Source organism: Carassius gibelio, chromosome B9 (genome assembly GCF_023724105.1).
Source record: "Carassius gibelio isolate Cgi1373 ecotype wild population from Czech Republic chromosome B9, carGib1.2-hapl.c, whole genome shotgun sequence".
NCBI lineage: Eukaryota > Metazoa > Chordata > Actinopteri > Cypriniformes > Cyprinidae > Carassius > Carassius gibelio.
In genome coordinates this window covers 17702183-17725393 of record NC_068404.1, presented here as the reverse complement: position 1 = coordinate 17725393, position 23211 = coordinate 17702183, and the positions used below count along the sequence as shown (strand labels likewise).

Here is a 23211-nt window from a genome sequence, read left to right as displayed (position 1 = left end):
ATAATCTTTCACATACAAACTGTTTTGGTTCCCATTGGGTGCTGAAACTGTGTGGATTCAAAATATCTTCTTGTGTTCTTCAAATGAAAGAAAGTCATCCAGGTGTGGAACAACATGAAGAAAAGGAAAGTAAGTTTCGTTTTCGGGTGAACTATTCCTTTAATATTTTCTGTGCACAAATGATGTCCAAACTAACTAATGATCGGAAAACACTTGGAAGTGAGAGTGAATGCAGTTCAATTGCATGACTATATGCATGTATAGGGTAATTAATGCATTTGATTAAATGGTGACTGATGTAAGGAAGGTTATTTAAGGACAGCTCATGTAAGCCTACAAGACCAGCCAGTGATGATTAGACACATTGTCATATCTCCATTTCCCAGACACCCCTGCTGATTTCTGATGGTGTTGTCATACTGGCTCTGATTCACAGTGTAATGCCGAAGCAACCTTGTCCAGGTGTTTCAGCTCTTCTGACCTCTCAGACATGGTGAGAGCTCTGCTGAAGACGGATTCATTTTCCTCGCCACATGCGCTGCCTCAGAGACACTGGGCTGACTGCTGCCCTATCAGCGCTGCTTAAAAGATTAAAAACAAACAGCATGACAGAAATATATCATGTGCTGTTGAACCAGTCCGACTGAGAATATATGGATGGACATGAAACAGGCGGTCCACTCGATTCAATAGAGTTTCAAGATTGGGGAAGGAATTGCTGCAGCTATATGGAAAAGTTGAAGAGATATTTTACACAGACTCAAGGCTGTAAGTGACTAAAAGTGTGAGAATTTGTATGGATTTAGAACCGATCCTGTAGTGCTGTAAGACAAGTTTTTTTCTTCTTCAAAACAAAAAATATGATTATTAAAATATGATAGCAAATATTACAGAGATACTGGTTGCTTCACATTCAACAACCATTTTTAATTTATGTTGTCATTAACACACACACACACACACACACAGCATAAATGGACACTATACTATACTGAGGATTATTCTTCCCCCATAAAAATTATATTCATATTAAAATCTGTTTCATGAGTAAAGACAAAGAACAAACAGATTTTCTGTAAAACCACCACAGATGCTCGACCCTCAAAAACAAGTTTGCATTCCATGTAAGTATTAAATTCATTGCTTTAAAACAAATTAAAGATACCATAATAAGACAAAAAGAGCTTTAAAAAAAAATGGTTTTCAGTTTTAAATATCTTATCAACCTTATATTTCAACGTGGAACCCATTTTCTCACTTCTGGTTTATTAGCCACTGTGGGGAAAACGCGAAAAATAATAACAATTGGTTTGCACAACAAACCAATGTGTTCATAATAAAGATAATACATTAAAATAACATGGTAAGATACAACAGTTGTACAGTGAAAAATAGCTGGAAGCGGAAGAGACCGGAAGTTTGGCATGTAAAATGTACAAATGGCTCTTACAGGAAAAATAATGTGGATAGAAACCTTTGGTGAGTGGTTTTATAAAAGTACAGCTATACTCAGTTATTTGATTTTGATTAAACTATTTACTTGCATAAATCTTAAGTACTGGTACAATTTCATATAAAAATAAAACTAACTCATGAAATAGAATATAATAACAGCTTCAAATCTAGTATCTTAAAGAAAAAACACTTAACAAAATAAAAGGCTTGCTTTTATTCGAAACCCATTTCAAAAGGCTTCGAACTGAATTGTACATATTAAACAAAATAATTCAATAAAGACACCCAAACACAAATTAAAGATAACATCAAAAGTTCATATTCTTTTATTCTTTTTTCTCCATCATCATAATTCATAATTCATACGTCATACTTCATTTAAAATAGTACGAAATTTAACAAGAATCAATGCACAGCTACACTAAGGGCTGAAAAACTGAATGAATAATAGACAGCATCTGCAGTAACTACAATCATCTATTTACAGTGCTTCACTCTGAGATCAGCTCTCTGTTTGGGACATTCCTTCGGCCATGCTTGTAAATCTGCTTCAAATGAAACACAAACGGGCACACTGCAAGATTTTAGTCTACCTCAGATCGAGCTTCAAGAACCATATTGTACCGTATTGAAAGGAACAGAGGAAAATACTATTATTAAAAGGCTAATAGAAAGCTCAACAGGCCAACCTGATTTTAGAGCTGCACAAAGCAATCTTTGTGAAAGCACATCCCTCACACACACACACACACACGAGGAAAAGTTGCTTCCTGTCAAACCTAAGAAACTGTAGTGATAGTTGTTTGGCACCTGAGATAAAGCTGTAAAAAGTGCTTGTGGTGAGAAAAAAAAAGAGAGCATCAAGATAAAAAAGTAAAGCGCTACTCCTTATAGTGACTTTGCAGACACAGAATGACATGAAACAACAAAACAGCTTAGACAGCAAAATATGAGGCTTTCGGATGATTGGATGGCCAAGGACTTAAGAAATTAAAACCAGAATGGTTTCGCCTATTTCCAGCCATTATTCACGCAGACACTGGTACATGTGTTTCACATTCAGTCTCTTCATCTACACCACACACGCATACCTTGCTCCAAAACAGCTTGGGTCAGGCAGGCGGTTCCTTCAGTGACATCTGGGTTTGGTACAGGTCTGTGGCACGTTCAGCAGGTTTAAGCAGGATGTGTTTATACAGCATTATTGATTGACACTCTCTCACTGTCACAGAGAAAACTTGCCAGTCAGGAATGGCAAAGATGAGAGATCAGAGTCGGGTCATCGGGGTTGAGTTTCAGCCCGGTGAGAAGAAGCAGGTTCTTTCCTCGCTTCTGGGTTTATCTGGCAGCATCACAGGCCTGAGGACTGAGCCGTGTAATAGGGGCTGTTAACCTGGAAGAGCAGAGATGATATTCAGAAGTACAGTCGAATGGTAGTAAAGGTTACATTTGTTCACAGACTGGCCGAGAGGCACCAACTCGCTGTAAAACGCAGAAGGCAAATTGACAAGAGGCCCATGTCACCACAACATAAGCCAAGGACACACCTACATCCTAGAGAATATAAATATAAAGACAGATTTAGATCTAGCTGCACTGTACATCAACCCAAGAGGTTGTATTTACAAAAGAATACAAATATTCAGTAGGTAAATATTTAATAAAGGGTGTGGTTTCTAGGATATACTGAAGAAGTATGTGATGATTCCATTAGCCAAATGAGCGCTTATGGAAAGAGATGTGCTGGGAATTAATAAGTGTCTGCTCTATGCTAGTGTATGATGATTCACCTCCTGAAGCTGGGAGCTCAGGTCAACAGAAGTGTTACAGGCCTTCGGGTCAAATGAATGCTCAAAAGAGATTATGCTGTAAACTGTTTCAAAGAGCACAGGAAATTCATTAAAAAAAAAAGTGAGTTGATTTTAGCTTGAATGAAGCTCTGCATTGGGGCTTTGTGTTTTCTTTCATTAAAGGTTCACTCAGTGTAGGGTTTCTCTCCATTTTGTACCTTTGTAATGGTGTCATTTTTCATATTATTCTTTTTTATAGATTTCATATGAAATTTGAATGAATATAGGAAATATGAAATTTTTTATTTTTTATTTTCGTCATGCCGGACTTTATTATCAGTGTTTAAGATACCAATTCAAATCCTATCATTAAACACTGATAGTTGGAACTGGAGTCTTGTGGTGGATTTCAGACATGTTTTGGAATGCATGGACTGCATTGCACATTTTCAATACGTCTCATTGTAGGTTATTTCTGTATGTGGTCAAATCAGGAATGAGAAAGCTCTATGTATGTAGCACTACAACAATTCTGTTTGTGTTCCTGCTCCTGCTTTCTTCAGAGATCGTATAAAGGCCTACTGAACATATTTTAGTCTATCTACACACAAGGGACTATTTTATTGCTGTTGCCTTATTATAATCTATATGCAAACCTGATATCCACATGTAATACAGTTATTTACAATATTTTATAATGCAATTACAAGATTTTTGTTATTTTGATTACATAATCAAAATTACATACAGTAGCGTATTACTACCCAACAACGCCTGTAGTATAGAGGTGAAAGTCCAAAATAAAAAAAAATTAAAAAACCTTTAGGGGCCTTTTTATGCTTTATGGAAAGTTGACTGGGTTATTTGAGGTGACTGCGGCTGGACTTTCCATGGCACTGTATCTGTTCATATGGGCAAAGAGAGAAAGCTGACTGTAATTGGCATTAAAAGCTTACACATTCTACCATTTCCCCTCCTGCCCGTTAACTTCCTGGGTAATCAAAGAAAGACAGGAAATACTTAAGCAAGAAAGTCCAGGAGTGAATCCAAGGCTAAGGCAAGTAGACCAAAAACACACGCTATTCTAGCAAAAAAAAAGGTCAGACACGTTAAAAGAAAATGGATCATCTATTCAAGTGACAAACACATTCATTCATAATAGGACTATGAATATTCCCCGAAGACAATAATCTCTACAAAAAAAAACCAGTGTCACAGTTTCCAGTACTAATAAAACCACCAATGTCCAAATGAGTCGTCAAGTAAAACTTTAAAGATTTGTGCAATATTCCCTGTTGGTGTACATATCTAAGGGATGAGTTTGATTAACGATGCAAATATGTTTCTGTAAAAACCCACCGTGAAGACGACCATCTAATCTAAAGTTTGATTTTTGACATTTAAGGCTGGAATACACTACACTATTTTAGCCTAGACTTTCCGCTGTTTTACTGTGGTGTGAACTTGATGCTAGAGTCAGTCTGCAGATTTGAGTTGACAGATGTCATAGAACATTGTGCAGTGTATGATGGTGCATGATTATTTTAGCTTCAGATTACGATCCTCCAGTCGGGGGATAACAAAAAAGCTTAATATCGGAGCATATTTTACAACATAATGTTTGTCTTAGATTTTCTAGCAACAGTGAGCACATATCCATGTGAGTTTGTTGTGATCGGAACAACCTTAAAGATTAGTAGTGTATGATCCTCAGTTCGTTTAGTGTATAATGGCAGGTTTTCATCTGCGACGATTACAAATGAGGCGAGTATGATGTGAAGTGTTTTGAAATCTGTTCAAATTTTAAAAGCGATGTAGTGTGTTCTAGCCTTTACTTACACAAGGAAGAGCGCAGGGATATACACAAAAATCAGACATACCTTTTAAAGCTTACCTTTTTCACTTCACTGGTTATTGCAGTTAATTAAAACCAACTAGTACATTTTAAACGACCTTCTTATTTATACTCGAGTATATTTTTAGACTGCTACTTGTACTTACGTAAAAGTTTCATTAATATAATGGTACTTTTACTTGAGTAGAATATTTTAGTACTCTTTCCACCTCTGGTATTTTTCATACTAAAGTAAAAGTACAAAATGTTTTTCATGCAAATTAAATAAAAGCACAGCCTGCAGGGAAATTTATTTATTTATAGTCTGTGTCTGCATTCTTGCTCAGCAAACACATAAATAGGGCGCCATGCACCTGGCACGAGAAAGACCATCCATTTAACGCATTAGTGGCATGATCGATTCTTCATAGCTACATCACCTTTGTGTCTCCCTCCCACTTCAATTTACTTTAATCCAGAGCCCTTTAAACCCAGGAACAAAACAGAAGTACAAAAAACTACATCTAAAATATAGAAAGGAAAAAAAAACTTATATGACCATACAGTGAAGAACATAATTACATTTTTCAGAAGGCACCTCTACTCTTAGGGTCACATAGATTAGTGTGTAATGATCTGTGCGCGGAATCTGAAATAAATCGAGTTAAAGATTACAGAAGTGAGTAGGTGGTTCTTTGCTGTCTTAGAGGCATTAAAGGGGCCATGAACTGAGAAATCTAAATTCCCGGGCTTTTGTTCACGTTATTTTTACCACAGATTATTTTACAAACAAAGCACAGTTCGAAGTGGGATTTTCAGAAAGAGTCAAATTAAAAGACTATACTGTACTGACTATATTGGTTCTGACAGTAACGGATTAAATAAAAAATGTTCTGATGTTTATTCATGTTCATTTCAAGTAAATATGAAAAGACGATTGGTTCACATCTGCCGCTTGAACGGAGGCACTACAGTGATCTGTCATGACACAAAGAGCCACAAAATGGTATTTATTTTTTGAATTTCTTAAAAAAAAAAAAATAACAACAACATTTTTTGAAAGCTACGACTTGGTATCATACCAGAAGTAACCTGCTCTGTCTTGTCGGCGTGTTGTTAGTTTCCACTTTGCTCCGGAACACACCTTAAGATATTTTTGATCAAATCCAAGAGCTTTCTGAAACTGCATAGACAGAAATGCAACTACCACTTTAAAGGCACTTAAACGTAATAAGGACATGGTTAAAATAGTCCATATGACACCAGTGGTTCAACCATAATGTTATGAAGCTATGAAAATAATTTTTGTGGACAAAGAAAACAAATGTTTTAATGTTTCAGTATTGGACGCACGTTTACGACAGTACCACGGTGCATGCATGTGGTGCTGCTGATGTAAGAGCTGGCGTTCTGACATTCTGACACGCATGTGCTGCGCCTTGTTTACAAGCAAAGGAATGAACACACATGTGTCATGGTACTCTTGTGAATGTGCCTCTAAGTTTGACACGGAACTTTCTTTGTGCATAAAGTCTTCTTTTAGCTTCATAAAATTATGTTTGAACCACTGATGTCACATGGACTATTTTAATGATGTCCTTACTACCTTTGTGGGCCTTTGTGTATGCAGGGTCAGAAAGCTCTTGGATTTGATCAAAATATCTTAATTTGTGTTCCAAAGATGAATGATCTTATGGGTTTGGAATGAGGGTGGGTAATTAATAAAATAATTTTATTTTTTGAGAGAACTATCAATTTAAGATTAGCATTTACATTACATATGAGATGTGATCATGTGCATTTCTGAATCAGACCACAAAACATTTCACACTCACTTGCAATCAGATCATCCAAGAAAAATGTGGACACCAAATCACAACAAGAACGATGCCCACATGGTGGTAGCTCAATTCCATGCATAGTAGGACTTGAACCTAAATTTACTGGTTCCCATCCTGTCTCTTTAACTGAGGGGTAACACTGTGTAAAATGAAGCGGTGTAGATGAATGCCATGTGTATGTGCATGCTGTGAGAAAAGTGCAAAACTAAGAGCTCAGCAATGACAGGATAAAAATCAACTAAATGAGTGCAGCCCAGATGGGTCCAATCAATGCATGGATATGCTCTGCTTTTAGCTGTGACAAATCTGTTTATTAGGATCGGAGCAGTTTGCTTGGATTCAACAGTGTAACAAAGCTAACGCATAATATTCAATCGAAAGCAATGTTCTCCATGTCGAAGGAAAAACATGTTAAATGACAAGATTATAATAGTAATATGAGATTCTGCAATGCCAGACGACTACAACTATAATTTTCTCATTTTCTCTCTTCATATTCCAGAGCAACTCACTGTTTTTGTAATCTATAGGTTTCCTTAAATATATCATAATATCCCACATAAGTAGCTGAAGAGTAATCTTGAGAAATAAAATGTGATATGCTCCTTTGAGACGGAGCAAGCGGCAGCACGGCACGCAGACGGCTTAGTTTCTCACGGCTGAGGCCGCTTTCAGTCTGAAGGGAAAGACTTTCCTCCACCCATACTTTGGGTCAACAGTTAAAAATAAGTCTCTAAGCATCTCTTTTCCACAACCCAAATGCAATCCATTTCAAAACAAAAAAGGACCTCATTAAGGCCTGAAAAAGTGAATATTTTTATAAACCAGCTTCACCAAAAATAAAACTGTGCTAAAGGCTGCATTTAAAGAACAGGTCATACAGGGAAACTAGTTTAAAGAATTTGCGTATAATTGCTTCTAAAATTGGTCACTAGCTGAACATTTCAATTACCTTAAGCACAGAGAATTTTTTTTTGCATGTTTGATCTTAACTTGTTTAAAAACATGAAACTTTAACTAAACGTTTAGGTCATTACAGATAGTGTCTGACTATTGTATTTGTATTATTATTTGTCCTTTTTTTTATGTAGTAGTACTGTATAAAAAAACGGTTTGGTCTGTAATCTGCAAAGAAGCAACCACAAATTTATATGTTGGTGTAAATAATAATTTATAGAAAAAAAAGCTTGAAATGCAAAAGCAGACAGTACAAACAGAAATAAAGGTGGCTTCATGTGTATTATCAAACGGAAATGACAGTGACACTATCTTTAGCCATCTGAAAACCCGAAGATGTAACATGGTCCCTGGATGAGGTGCCGCTGTTGATGTGTGATTGTGTTATAGAGAGCTATCTGGTTCTCTGTAAAAGTTATCTGAAGACTTAAACGCAGTTCATCAAAAGTTAAAAGGAATAGTTGACCTCAAAAGTACATTTAATTTTACCACCTTTATGTTCTTTCAAGATATTATGACTTAATCTTCTGTTAAACAGAAGATTAATCTTCAGTTAAACAGAAGATGTTTCATGTTTTAAGTCAAACAAGTTTCATAAACCAGATGAAATGATTATTTGAAACATTCTTCAACTCTCCCTTTGGTGTTCCAGAGAAAAAAAAAAATCATAATGGCTTTAAAGAACATAAAAGGTGAATAAATGTTGAATTTAATACAGATTAAATACTGAAAGGTCAAGGTTACTAAAGGTCACGTTACATACACACCTCTTTTTCTTAGTGTAACATCCTTTATCCTCAAGGGACAATTGTATTATTGTGGTAAAGCACTGAATACTCACCCGTGTGTCATACTCCAGGACGAAAGGAGGGATGTCAATCTGCTCAGGAAGGATGCAGGTGAAGAGCTGCTGTAGGTTCTCTATGTGATGGACCTTCTCTTTAAGGCCTGATACACTGAACGTTGTGAAGAACCAAGTAGAGACCTGACATGAATCACAAACAAAACCATTTGATTGACCGAGATGCTACTTTCCATGAAAACGTTACAAGAAGAGTTGCTGAAACACAATATAATTGTTTTTCGTGTTTAAAAAATGGTAACAAATAATAGCTGTGCTTAATATACAGAAAAGGCTAATTGTCAAACTTATATGAGTGGTATATACATGGGTTTGGGACACATCTGAAAAGGAAGGCAGATAACCATGTATATAAAAAATATTTAAAATTCTTTATTCACTGATTAGTTGAAAAATAGAAAGTGCAGAGAAGAAAAACAATTGTTCAAAATCTAAATCTTTTGTGACATAAGTATCACTCATAATCATTTGTTCACCTTCATTATAAATGAACTCAAATGTAACTCTACAGGAAAACAGCATAGACTTACACCGTTTTAAGGTCAATTTAATAAATAACAGATAGCTGCAAAATTGGTGAAGTTGTAACTGAATTAAATGTTTCGTTGCTAAAGGCAAACTCTTAGCTCCCAAAGCTGTTTGCTCGAATCATTTTGAGCATTTATCCCAATGACTCAGCCCTAATGCTTGAACACGTTTCACACCTGGGATTGTTACAATGCTTGAGAATTCTCTGACTGAAATGGACGCATTTTAAAACGAACAATTATCTGACACTTAATTGCCGGGGTTCCTCTACATTTGAAGTGCACAAAGCATAATTGTTGAATAATTTCACAAATGAAAGCAAAGCCTGGCAGAGGCAACGCGCTCTCATAAGCACTTCAATTACCTGAATAGGTTCTGTGGAACACTTAGTGCGGACACATCATGAATCTCAATGCGGTCTCAGAGAGGCTTTTCCACATATTCAGTTACACAGACTCATACACAGTCTTTCTTAGTCAATGTGGAACATGTGGAGCTGACCGCTGTGAATCAGACCATAGGCCCGTACAAACTCGGAAAGAAAAGCTCAAAACGAGATGAACATCTAGTGTTGCCTTTAATGGACTTACATCGGAGTTGATGAACTGATTACGTTTACCTTGGAGCGGAACGTCGGGTGAACGAAGTAGAAAGCCCTCAGGTTTTTCTTAAACCTGAAAACACAGAAGGAAAACCTTGCGAGAAATGGTTCTTGAAATATTATCAACATATCCAACCAATTACTTATTACACAAATAGTGAATTCCTCTGGTGCAGCTGGCTTTGAAAGGATTATTGCCTTGACAAAAACAATAAATCCATTAGAAAGGGAGCTAAAGCACATTTTTTAAGAACGAGCAAAAGTCCAAAGAGGCAGCCACGTCCAAGCCACACGCTGTTGTCCAAAACACACAGATGGATAGAGATCTGGACAGCCAGGATTGGAGGGGTGTTCGTGAAGCACAAGAGACGTGTCTGTCAACCTTTCCCCTTTCCCACGATGGACTTGGACCGTCTTGTGCAAACCCATGAGCAGGGGTCACAGGGAGTGATAGCATCACTGGCTAACTCTGCTGTAAACACGGCTGGGATTGCTGACCGGACCATTACAGAACCTCATCACTCTTGCCGAGGATTATGTCTGTAAAACGCTTTCTTATATAATAATACACAACATAATATTAAATAATACTATGATGATATGCTGTGCTCTGCTGATACCTCATAATAAATGACACGAGTCAAACTGGCCTGGCCCTCAAGGTTATGAGTCACGCCGATCTCCACGATGCACGGAAAGTGTGAGGGACTGGAGCTGGAGAGTGTTTCTGCTTTTTATTTCAAGACTGTGGTTTCCTCTGCCTGCATGCTGAGAGCGTCCCCTGAAGAAATGACAAACGCCTGACCTCACGATCACTTCCCCCGGTTTTGACTTTCGAACAAAGCTCAAACTCTTCTGCTAAGCCAGGAAAATAGCAATCATGAGGACTGATCGATTAAAAGAACAATATTTTGCTTAACACGCAATTACAATGTCATTCCATGGAGCTTTATCTATGTAAGTGTTTGTAACCTCTGGTGGTGGTTGTTTGCTGTTTTTCTTAATTGGTTGGGTGAGAGGAGAACATCGAGACTTCAGATTTAACAAGGCGTCAAAGCAGTTGCGATCGCTTCTCAATGTTTTAACCTTGATAAGCCTCTTCAAAATTTCCCAAAGCGGTCTGAGAAAAAGCTAAATTATTTCACTTTCCTTAGAAGAATCAATCAGCTCAGACACATTTGAGCACCGATTTCGAGCGATACTCTAGAGAACCACCAGGTAAAACTGAGGAAATATGACTCAGTTACTTTGAACGGTGCTTTCCGAGCTTGTCATAACCTACAAAAGGGTCGAGCTTCTGTGTATAAATCTTCTTGAAATTCGAAGAACAGGAAGCCCAAGACACAGACATTCCCTTATGATTTTACAACATATGTGGTGTGTTTGGGTTTGAGGAGACAGTGCTGTTTGGCACAAGAAGCTCATAAAACGAAGAGTCACCAAGCCAGCTTTTATATGAAACTGTGATTAGCTTTTCCATGAGAGTCTGAGTTATGGTTTTAAAGAAGACCTCCGCCAAGAACTGGGTCAAGTCATCTCAAAAACATTGTAAGGTCTTAGAGAGCGTTGTAGTATCTCTGTAATGGAACAGAAATTGCTCTTACTTGGCATCCACAATATCATAAAGCTTCTTGAGGAAGTCGGTGTCTAGGTGGTTGTGTTCACCGGTGAGTGTGTGGAAATACACCATCACATACTCCTTCACCGTGATATGGTCCATCACGTGGATGAAATACAGCAACGCCTAACACACAAACACATTTTCTTAGTTAACTAAATAGGCATATTCCATAGTCTGTGATTGTTTTCATATTCATATTAACTTAACACTAAAACCAAATTCTAAAATTGACTCTAACATTGTGTGTGTGTTTTTAACAAGTGGGGATATACTCAAGAGGACATTTTGTCAGTTTTAATTTAATTGCGTTTTAATTTCTTTGCACAATCTTGTCTCCCACGTATGGTTAAGTAGGGTTGGTACACAATATTAATAAGTAATAGTTCACTCAAAACTGAAAATTCGGTCATTACATACTCACCTACATGACATTTCAAATTCTCTCTTGTGCTCCATAGAGGGAAGAAAGCCACACAGGTTTGACATGGGTGTGAGTAATCGATGACAGCGTTTTTAGTTTTGAGTGAACTAGTCCATTAAATAGACATTTTCTAAACAGTGTGGTCTAATTTTTCACATTTGAAGTGTAGTAAATATTTAACAATTCAATCATTTAAAAAGAAAAAGATGTCAAATCAAGTTTCTGATTCAAATGCAAATCTCAAAAAAAAAAAAAAAATTCAGATATAAATATCAATCTAAATGGAAATCTAGAGAACAAAATTCTTTAAAAATGTAGGTTAACCTAAATTTAACCATTAAGTTAATCTTATGTTTAACCTATGTTTTGGTTAGGCAGCATTTAGTGCTAAAGCTGACAAAATGTATGTAACATTTGGTGCAAAATAAGATATGCTCAATACAGGACAAACGGAAGTATGAACATTTTCTCATTTACCTTCTCCATATCAATAAGTGTAACTGGAATATTCCTGCCAACAACAACCATGACCGTCCTACCACACAAATCAACACCTGAAAATGAGAAGAAGAAAAAAAGCTCTGGGATATTATTGAAGAAGGTTTCCTCACACACACACATTGCTGACAACATTCTCACATGCAGCATATCTCCAGAAACACGTTAGACATTTCAGCCTCACCCTGTTTAATGAACTCATTCTGCAGAAATGAGATGTGTATAGATATTAAAATAAATGTTTTGCAATATATTACAAGAAACATCTGGATGTGCATAGGCAGATGTTTTCATATAGTCCATCATCACGTGGCAAAGCGAACATACATGTTGAGGTGCACAGCTGGAGAAAGTCTGCCCCCCTTTGGACAAGTGAATTAGTATGATTCAGACACTTAGCTTTCTGAAAAGTACTGTTCTGTGGCTTTCTGAAATAGGATTAAAAGTAGAAATTCAAGATTAAATTTAGCAGGACGAATAGCTTCTGGCAAACCTAATGTGTACAGTCTGTGGTAAAATGTCAATGAGGTTTTGAACTCAGTAGGTCAGCCTGGACGGTATCTGAGCTAAGAAACAAAAAAAAAGAGATGATGATAAATACTTAACAACACCGAAACCGTTACTTTGGTGGTTATTTTTTGTCCTGAAATTGTGAAACGAGAGAAATGGATTACAGAACCCCCTGATGTTGAGCTCAATGAGGCAGAACAAAGGTTTCCTGCCCAGAGAGCAAACACACAGATGGAAAGAACACAAAGTCCACATGTGCATAAAGATATACAGAGAGACAGCAACACAAAGAGAACGAGTGAACATGTGCTGGAGAACATGTGCGAGATAAAAGAGGCAAACATCAGACCATATCATAACTGCTACAATAAAGGCGACATACATGAACTAGGGCTGCAAAACCAATTTAATACTTGAATAAAATCAATTGATATGCCAATGAATTAAATTATGCATGAGTTTCATTTTAAGACTGTTAAAAGTAGTTTAACTTGATTAAATAAGTTTAATAAATGTTATAAAGTATTATGTTAAATGTACAGCCTTACAATTAAAACATTTGAAAAACAATGAATTTACATAAAACAATTCTGATACATAAACACCCATAGAGATAAAGACTGACCGGTCTGATATAGTGCCTTTAATGCTGCTATGTCTGAAAGGTCCTCTGCTCGAGCTCTGCAAAGCCAGCGGTTATAGCTGTGGAGAAAGACAGCAGAACTAAGACTTCACATCGAAGCAATTTGCAGAGATGTAAAGAATTTGACATGAAACAGATCTCTTTGAAAACACACAAACCTACATGCAAACAAACAAACTCAGAGTACACAATTGTAGAGTATATTAAACAAATCTGCACCCAGTGATGACAATGAATTAGATCATGGCCAAAAGATGCTATTGGTTATGCTAAGTTTCCAGTGTCTCAAACATTTGCCATGAAAACTAAGGTTTCACCAAAGCACTGAAAAATTGTGGTGACTTATAAAAAATTATTTAAATATATAATAATTTTTTTAAAAGATATTGAAAACAGGAATGTTATGAAACTTCTTTCTAGGGTGGGCAGTATAACCAATCTTATATTTGAGCAATTCATGCAAAGTTTTAGATCAGTCAGTGTATTAAATACAAATTAAATGGTATATTATCTCTTTATATATTATACATGTTACATATCATATAGACATAGACACACACACACGCGCGCACACATATACGTGTATATATATATATATATATATATATATATATATATATATATATATATATATATATATATATATATATATATATATATATATATATATATATATATATATATATATATATATATATATATATATATATACACATATACATACACACACATATGTATGTATGTATGTATGTATGTATGTATGTATATATATATATATATATATATATGTGTGTGTGTGTGTGTATAGTATAGTATATATGTGTGTGTGTATAATATATATATATATATATTATATATTATGAAGAGATAAGGCACCATTCGTTTATTTTTATTGGACCAATACAAAGGAAAAAAAAATGCGGTACTTGTACTGTAAAAGGGGAGAGTATGAGAAAACTACACATCTTACTTCCTTTGGTGCTGTTTCTGTTGGGCTGCTTCAGACATTTGGCCCTGAAGGATGAGTTTACGTTGCTTATCCACATCCCCTTCCATACGAGCAAACGCGTGGCTTCCTACCAGCCCCAGGTCGGACTCTAGTGACTCATCCCTGGAGTCATCTGCAGATAATTACATTAATATCACTATTTTGTATTATTATTGTGTACTAGTGCATTACACATAGTTCTAGATATTACAGGGAAAGCAAAACCAATGCGCCATAAAAATCTGCTGAAGCACAAATGCTTTTGCTGTGATAAACAGTAAAATATACTCTTGCACACTCGGAATGACCATTACTAGGTTCAGTGAGCACTACAACGTGGTACATTCCACAAGACCTGAACACCCACCGTCAATCAGAGCTGGGAAAGCCAGTGGTGCGTGTGATGTACAGCAAGTCAAAGTGTAAAAATAATCCTTATCTGTTATTCTTGTTTACATGTGTAAGCCAAATATCTATGACAGGCCAACCTTAGCCATATTTGACCAGACATGAAAACACAGTCCAGTCTGAACAACAAACAAAACTTCTCATTTCCTCAGCTGAACCACATGGTCACTGGTCAGACTACGAAATATTAGGCCAGAAATAAAAGAAACACCTTTGACAGAGAGATAAAAAGACATTAACAGGTAAAAGGGGATAACTGCCAAACACTCAGGGTGAGACATCAACAAGACAATTAGACACAGATGTCTCCCGAAGGTTATCTGTTGGCCAAAATCATAACAGCATGTTGAAGCAAAGAATTAGATTTTGTTTTTGTAATGTTTTTGTAATGCAACATATTGTCTTTTTACAATTTTTCTCACTGAATGGAGAGCACCAATGCTTGGCTCTTTCTAGTAATGCCTTTGCCCTAAAGCTGAAATTGATTTGGATTTGAGGAGCACTTCACCACAATGTGACTTTTGTGACACAAAATTAAAAAGGAAACTGTAAACAATTAATTGCAAATATATCCATGGCACAGCAAATGAAGGAAAGAAAAAGTAAAGACTATAGAAAATAAATGGGTATTAAGGGAACCGGACAGAGAGAGAAAAACTGGACAAATCAGATTAGGGAAGTGTGTGATTTGAGGTATGCTTTGAGACCTCTACATGGCTTCATACACTAAACCATAAGAGCTGGGCTGTATTGGTAAAGGCCTAGTCACCTGCTGTCTTTAATATTACTGTAAGAATGACAGACAGACCTGCTTCACATGATGAAATGGCAATAATGAGGGGACAAGAGTTTGAAGAGATCAGCCAGATCAGTGACCGGGTGCAGCAGAGCCAGTCCATGAACATTAAAACGTGACCTTTAATGTCTTCCAGTATAGAAGACTGTATAGGAACAAACACTTCGGATCCTAATAAAACCCTCAGCAGGGTTTTGGCCCGTCCAAAGACAGCAATAATAAGTAATAAAACATCTGCACAATAAATCCTAATAAAACAGATGCGAGAAAGTTTAGCATCACGCTAACTTTCCATACTGCACATAATCTACTTTAATAAGGGCCCAACACCGAACCCTGTGGTATTCCACAACTAAGCATGTTAAGTAAGGTGCTTAAGCTCTTGGGTCCTGAGCACACCATTAAGTTTGTTTTGCTATATTAACCAGCTAACTGAACATCTCCCCCTTTTTATATGTATAATAAGGCTAATTACCTGAAAAATATCTTTATTAAATGATTATGTGTAAACGAAGAAAATGCAGAGTGCTATGACAGACACTAAACTAACATAGTTAAGTAGGTTGTCAAGGAAAAAATTAACCAGTCATTTGTCTTTTAAGAGTCTATATACAAAACATTTGACTGCAGAAGATAAGTCAAACACATGATTCAGGTTTTGTAAATCAAGTTTAAAACACTTTGGATTTTTAAAAGTTTCAAACCCAACCAGACTGAAACAGCAACACTGGCTCAACCAATTGTGTGAGTTTAGTGTTGGACTGACCAATGGCAACTGAATTTTTCATAAATTCCTTTTGTTGACACCAGTGGCCCAGAGAGCACACAGTTCACCTTTAACTTCATATCAGCAAGCAAATCTGGAAGCTGTTGTGCCACTTCCATTTACCATATACCGAAGTAAATTTGGTTAAGCGATTGTGTTTGTTCAGATTAGAGCTAGCTGTCATTCTCAATGGCTCAAGTTAACATCTAGAAGCAAGACTGATAAAGCAGATTATTGAATGACCTTAACTTGGGGAAAATAATATTTGGTAATTCAGTTGGTGACAGACCTTGGGCTGCCTTTCCATGTCCTGGATTAAAGTGTTCAAAGACAGGCAGGAAAGTGCAGTGTTTATTTACATGGGACCTGGCTTATGTGATGTGTTTGAATTGGATCAACAGCTCTAGTTAGACTTGATCACCTTAACACAGCTGGTTCACTGTCCACATGATCTGGGTTTGAAATAATGGCAGCCAACAAATATACAAATTAAATCTCCCACTAACAAATAAATATACACATGTGCTCTGAATGCTATGGCAAGCACACAAGCCAAATATACACTCTTTCTCTTTTAGGCATTTTAACAGTTGTGGCTATGCACACACACTTGACTGTAGCTGTGTTCACAATGGGTCTTTCTGAATGCAGAAGATTCTGCTGTAGTCCAAGCTCGTGTTGTGAGACAGAGGCGGTGTCAGCTAATCTGAATTCAAGAAACACCCACAACAGATCAAGATGAAAGGCCAGGGTGGAAGAGATAGCTCTCGATCAGATGCATGTTGCTCATAATCATAATTTTATCACATTACTGGAAGACAATTATGTTTTCAATTCTGTAAATCAAATGCATTACTGCAGATGCTTCTCTGTTAAAAAAAACTAAACAAAAAATTCCATTACACAGTCTTCTAGATTAATGTTCTTCAAACGTTTTGGTAAACATTTCCTCCTATTGATTGTTTGGTAATCTTAAAGAGCCAGTAAGATGAAAATTGATGAAAAAGCTTGAAGATGAAAAGCTTCCTATCACTGTTTATAAGTCCTTTACATTAGGTTTAAATCCATCCAAGGTTAAAAAACATTGTCATTTTGTCAAAATATCATTTTAAAATGATATTTTAAAATGTTCAGTGGGGGGGCGTGGTCACATATAACGAAGGGAGACATGAAAAACAGACATAGCGTTGTTTTCATATGGATTACTTTATCACAGAATATCTGTTTTCGGCAGCACTTGTTTAGTTTTAAAGTAGACATGTCAAGCTTTCTATAGATATCTCTCTCATGTCTCTTCGTTGAGTATTCACGGAGTTACACTTCATTTTAATGACGTGTTTGTACATGACGATCAGCGCAGAGAAAGGCTTCAGAAACAACACACATACGGATAAGACGCTCGGGAGAAAACAAACACTTAACTTCATAATCATACTTCGCGTTGTGATTCGGAGATGCTCGTTGGTCTAAATAAAGTTGGTAATGAACCCTCTTTTATGGCCAAACGCTTTGAAAATCCCGCCGTACTCACCGAGATTAGAAAAGCAGTCATCAGTGAAATGTTGTGAACCGAACAAAAGGGATTTGTTGTACTGCTCTGGTATTGTGGTAAAAATTAATTTTAGCCATTGGTTCTTCTGATTTTCATTCTTTGGCAGTGAAAATAAAACAAACCGTCTCCACGACATGATGCTATCACACCAACCAGAGCGTCTGTGTTGGGGGGGTGGGGAAGGTCAGAGCTTCGTTTCTCCCAAGACGGTAGGCGGAGATTATTATGCAAAGTGTTCCTAGTGACGTACATAGAGATGGGCAAAAGATTTGAAATCTATAACGACTCGTTTCAGCGATTCAGAGTCGACTCCTTACTTTAGAAGCCAATAAGTTTATAAATCGTGTACTTTTTGGTTTAATTACTTTGCACATTGTTTACACTGATGGACAGCTACATCATACACTGTAATACAGGTAATTTTCCCATCTGTATGGCTCTTTAAGAAAACTACACTACTGTTCAAAAGTTTGAGGGAAAAAAAAATGTATATGGTTAAATGGAATGCATTAATTTGATCAGAAGTTACAGTAAAGACCTTTATAATGTTACAAAACATTTCTATTTCAAACAAATACTGTTCTTTTAAATTTTCCATTCATAGAATTCTGGAAAACAAAAAATTATCATGACTTCATTTAAAAAAAAATAATTCAAACCCAGATTTTGTGAATAGTATGTCTACCTAAAAGATCTGAAATTCCGATATGTTGAACGATTTTTTGCGCTCACCCTCTAGATTTCCGGGCTTTTCGGCAATGCGGATCTGTCTCTCCAGGACCACGGGCTCCCCCTCAGCATTGCCAATGTCAGCAGGGAGGAGAGGCAGACCAATCCTCTCCTCTTTTTTTGAACGTGGGTAATACAAAGGCATTAACTTCCTGTACACTGGCTGGAAAACAGAATAAATTACAACAACATTTAGGGTCAATCAATCATAGATACATATTCAGGTACATGCTAAAAAAAATGATTTTTTTTTATAATGCAATTTTTTGCAAAAAAATATAAGCAAGGAATACGTGAATCTCGAATGTATAATGCTGTAGCTCACACTCAGCAAACAAATACAGTACACAACAAAGGTGGCTTTTAAATCAAAACGAGAATTTCATAAGAAAATGAAAGAGCACACAAGAGAGTCGGATGGAGGCTGTTGCATAACAGCGAAAATGAAATGCCACACACCTCCTCAACATCCGAAACAGCAAACACCACCATCTCAATGTTTTCACCATGGTTCTCCAAAAATCTACGAACAGTCCCTAGAAATAGAAATGTGGGGTAAACACATTCTAATGAGATCCCACTGAATCACATAAAAAAGCAAATGTGATGTTTGATTTCAAAACAGAAATTACTTAATGCTATATGTGTGGCGTCCTCCAGTGGATATGCCCTTTTGACTGTGTTGACCACACAAAACCCCACAGATGCCATGGCATGTTCCCTGAGGAGAGAAACACAAAGAATAAACATTATATATAACTGAAGCAGTGCAACTTTTTTTGTTTACATTAGATAGCTGGGTTTTCCATATAGGAGTTTTGCATATATACATGCAGATGTTATCTGCATAGTCAAGCATTACATTACTGTCATCAGCACCTCCGGTAGACACACAGAGACACACACACACACACACACACACACACACACACACACACACACAAACAGTTGCTCCCAAACTAAAGATGAATGGCATTTATCTATAGCCAATGTTGAGTTCAAATTCACAACAGCTAATGTATTCAACGATGGAATCTAAATCTCATATAATTTCCTTCCTTCCCAAAAGCACATTGGATTTATTCTATACATCACCAGACATCACTATGAATCCTTTTCAAGCAATGTACATAAAGGTTGGGGTTATTTTACTAAACACCTCACTGCCATGGGAACTGCTATCCTGCTTTTCATGAAATATTTGATTTAGACTGTATTTGAACTTTTTAATGTCTGATATGATCTTCAAGGGTGACTAACAGATTGAAAAAACAAAGCATATTTACTTAGTCTAATCATGTCAGAATGTCCAGACAGTCTGTATGAGCTGACATCTAAAGTTGTTGGAATGATCCGGCTTACTTGGCAAGCTGCATGACGTTTCTGTAACAGCTGTAAAGAGAACTCTCCGCAGCTGTCCGGTACTTGGCTTTATATTTGGGTCCAACTGTGTGAATGATAAAGCGTGCAGCCAAGTTGAAACCCTCTGTCATTTTTGCCTCACCGGTCCGACATCCTGGAAAAATATATGGACATCTATATCACTCCAGTGAAAGTTATGCAAAATGTGAAGTTAAATAAATGTGATAAGATCTGTTCCAAAACTGTGTAACAAACACCAACATCATTTAAAAATACTAATAGTTTAAGATCACAATTGGATACCAGTTCTCCATCTGCTATCCTGGTAGTGCCCCCTACCTTTCAGTTTGAGTAATTCATCCCTTAGCTCAGGGCCGGAGTATCTGTGGATACTGTCTGATACAGGATTCTTGTCCGTTAGTGTCTCGTTACTTGTATTGATGATTGCTGTGCAGTTTAAAAGTGCCACATCTCCGTTACTGTAAAATGAGGGAATAATATAAACCAACATATCAGATACAGAACATCATATAAGCTATGAAAAAGCTTTGAGAACAAATATAGCATATAAATAACTTTTATTATTGTAAAATGAAACTCTTAAAAATGATTGGTAATTGAAATAAAACTCAAATAAAATCAAATTTAAATATTAAATGAAAAACATGAACTTTGATTAAAAATTAGAAACGTTGCCTTGGTTTAAGAACTAAAGTTCTTACAAAAACTAACAACAAATGTCAAATGCACACAACACAATTGCTGAATAAAACCAAATTAATCTTGAAATATAAAGAGAAACTAAAAATATCAATAAATAATATTAATAAACACTATAATAAATATAACATAAACAGTATATAACATTAAGTGTTAAAATAACCTTGCCATCATGCAGAAGGTCAAAAGAAGTTTCAAAAGAAAACTGACAAAAAAAAATACACACACACACACACACACACACACACACAGAGAGAGAGAGAGAGAGAGAGAGAGAGAGAGAGAGAGAGGGAGGAAGAAATTTGCAGTTATATACATGGAAATCAGATGACTGACAGAATAAAGTCACTATGAACAAATCCCGCAAGCATAAAACTATGTGTACTGATTAATTCTAATACTTCCTGAATTTGCAGAAGGACTGGTTTTATGAATTGGGCTTCATAAAGTAGTTCAATGCAATGAACTTCTCCTTTATTAAAAAAGAGAAACTATGAATTCAAAGAGAAAACCATCTTGATCCTTCCCTAACAAAGCTACACTGGCCTGAAAGCCAAAAGGACCTCACAGACAGTCACGTGTGATTGAGCTATGACTGGGATTTGTGAGCATGGGGGAATGACTAAGAGACGTGAAGATCATCAGAGCTGATGAAAATAACTGATGCAACAAACACACAGTGCTGTTACATAAAAATATTTAGGTCCAAATTACTAAATGATAATTAAACTCTAATACTAAATGATAAAAGTTTAAACTTAAACTTTTGAACTAAGCAAATCAGTAGTTACATTTACTGACAACCCGGATGATTTAGGACCAAACGCAGATTTATATGTAGTCTGTTTATTAAGCAATCTTTGTTGAAATAAGTCAGAAATGCATGGAGAAGAAGAAAACAGAATGTTCAAGAAATGTCATTGAAAATAACACTCACAATAGTACTATCTTGCTGTTGATGTCTTGTCTGAAGGGGAAAGGGGACTCTAAAGAATTGAGCTGATCGGTCAGCTGGTCATCTTCCTCCATTAAGAGGTTTTCTCCGTCCACCTCGTCCTGGACTCCCTCAGGCTGGTCCCACGTCGGGAGGTTCTGGACCTCCACAAACTGGGAACGAGCTCCCAAGGGATCCATGCTTTAGCTTCACTAGGCAATTTTAAACTGAAAAGACACAGACAAGCTTTTACACACAATAAAACATCAGTTTGACCTGGGAAATATTAGCTCATAAATGCACACACACAATGCACACACACACACACACACACACACACACACACATATATATGTCTGCATTTGTTTACACATGTAAAGTGGTTACAATGACAGACTTCGATGCTGAGGCCATCTAGTGGGCCCCGAACCCTATTTGAGAAACAATTTAGTAAAAGTGTAGTAAGACTTCTTTTTTTTTGTTTTGTTTCACACTTAACAACAACAACTCATGTTTCTAAAAACCCATATGACATTATTATTAGATTTCAATACAGTGTGATGCTTTCTTCAAAATAAATTCACATAAAAGCTAAACCCACGATGAAACAAAAGAAAGGTACTCCCAAACTTTCAAAATGTGACAATAATTGTAACGGTATTCAGCAAGGCTGTCTGTGCCAGCTCCAGTGTGAGAAGTGAGCGCGATTGACTTTCGGACACAACAGAGAGAGAGGGGCTCTATCAGAGCAGACAGACAGGACTTCAGGAACAGATCAGATATTCAGCAGAAATGAGACGCATGTGTAAAGGTCGTCTCCCTAAATTACACTTCAACAACAACAACAAAGCCACGAGTTTCTTCAAATACATTAAAAGTTTCAACTCGAACGCAATAGGCACATACAAACAACGCAACACATTACAGTATTAAAGAGTAGAAAAAGGAAAGCAACAATTCATACTCATTCTAAATACACAGGTTTATCATATTTATATTGAAAATCCAAATTATAACCACCATCAACCAGCAACCTACCAGATGTCCTATGATGCAGCTATTTGAGTCCTTCCTACTGCAAAACCAAAACCACATGAGCTCCAACTAATCCGTTAAAAACAGAGTAAAAGATCGCTGGCATTATCCAGTGGTTCCGCTTTTAACTTAGCCATTGTTAAAATGTGATTTTAGCTGCTTGTGGTCAACACATCGTGTTTGCAACATTCAGCGAATTTCCTGATCAGCTGATTCACGGGGACAAAAATCATCACTTCCGGGAACGTAGTGGGGGCAGTGGCAATGTTATCGATCCGTGTAGAAAACGCACAGACCTATACAAAATTGAAAGACATATTTTAATCGACGTTCTAGTGTCGTCGCTAAATTAAAATAAGC

At 36.6% G+C, this 23211-nt stretch overlaps 1 protein-coding gene across 1 annotated transcript; it reads right to left on the bottom strand.

Annotated features, from left to right (window-relative positions):
- Positions 1 to 1246: 1246 nt before the first annotated feature.
- LOC127964315 (ganglioside-induced differentiation-associated protein 2) lies at positions 1247 to 23096 on the bottom strand. Its single transcript, XM_052564449.1, has 14 exons — positions 22855 to 23096; positions 21820 to 22043; positions 20502 to 20641; positions 20163 to 20316; positions 19433 to 19521; positions 19260 to 19336; positions 18804 to 18963; positions 14532 to 14682; positions 13544 to 13620; positions 12388 to 12464; positions 11473 to 11612; positions 9887 to 9941; positions 8719 to 8862; positions 1247 to 2848 (listed from the first exon to the last, which is right to left on the bottom strand). The coding sequence occupies exons 2-14, from the start codon at positions 22014 to 22016 to the stop codon at positions 2807 to 2809; spliced, it is 1503 nt and encodes a 500-aa protein (XP_052420409.1). The 5' UTR covers positions 22017 to 22043; positions 22855 to 23096; the 3' UTR covers positions 1247 to 2806.
- Between the last annotated feature and the right edge of the window lie 115 nt (positions 23097 to 23211).

Coding starts and splice junctions, on each gene's coding strand:
- LOC127964315 (XM_052564449.1), bottom strand. CDS start 22,016: ATGGATCCCTTGGGAGCTCGTTCCCAGTTTGTGGAGGTCCAGAACCTC. Junction 18,964..19,259: donor CTGTTTCGGATGTTGAGGAG/GTGTGTGGCATT, acceptor TCTGTTTTCCAG/CCAGTGTACAGGAAGTTAAT. Junction 13,621..14,531: donor CAGAAACAGCACCAAAGGAA/GTAAGATGTGTA, acceptor CTTTCTCCACAG/CTATAACCGCTGGCTTTGCA.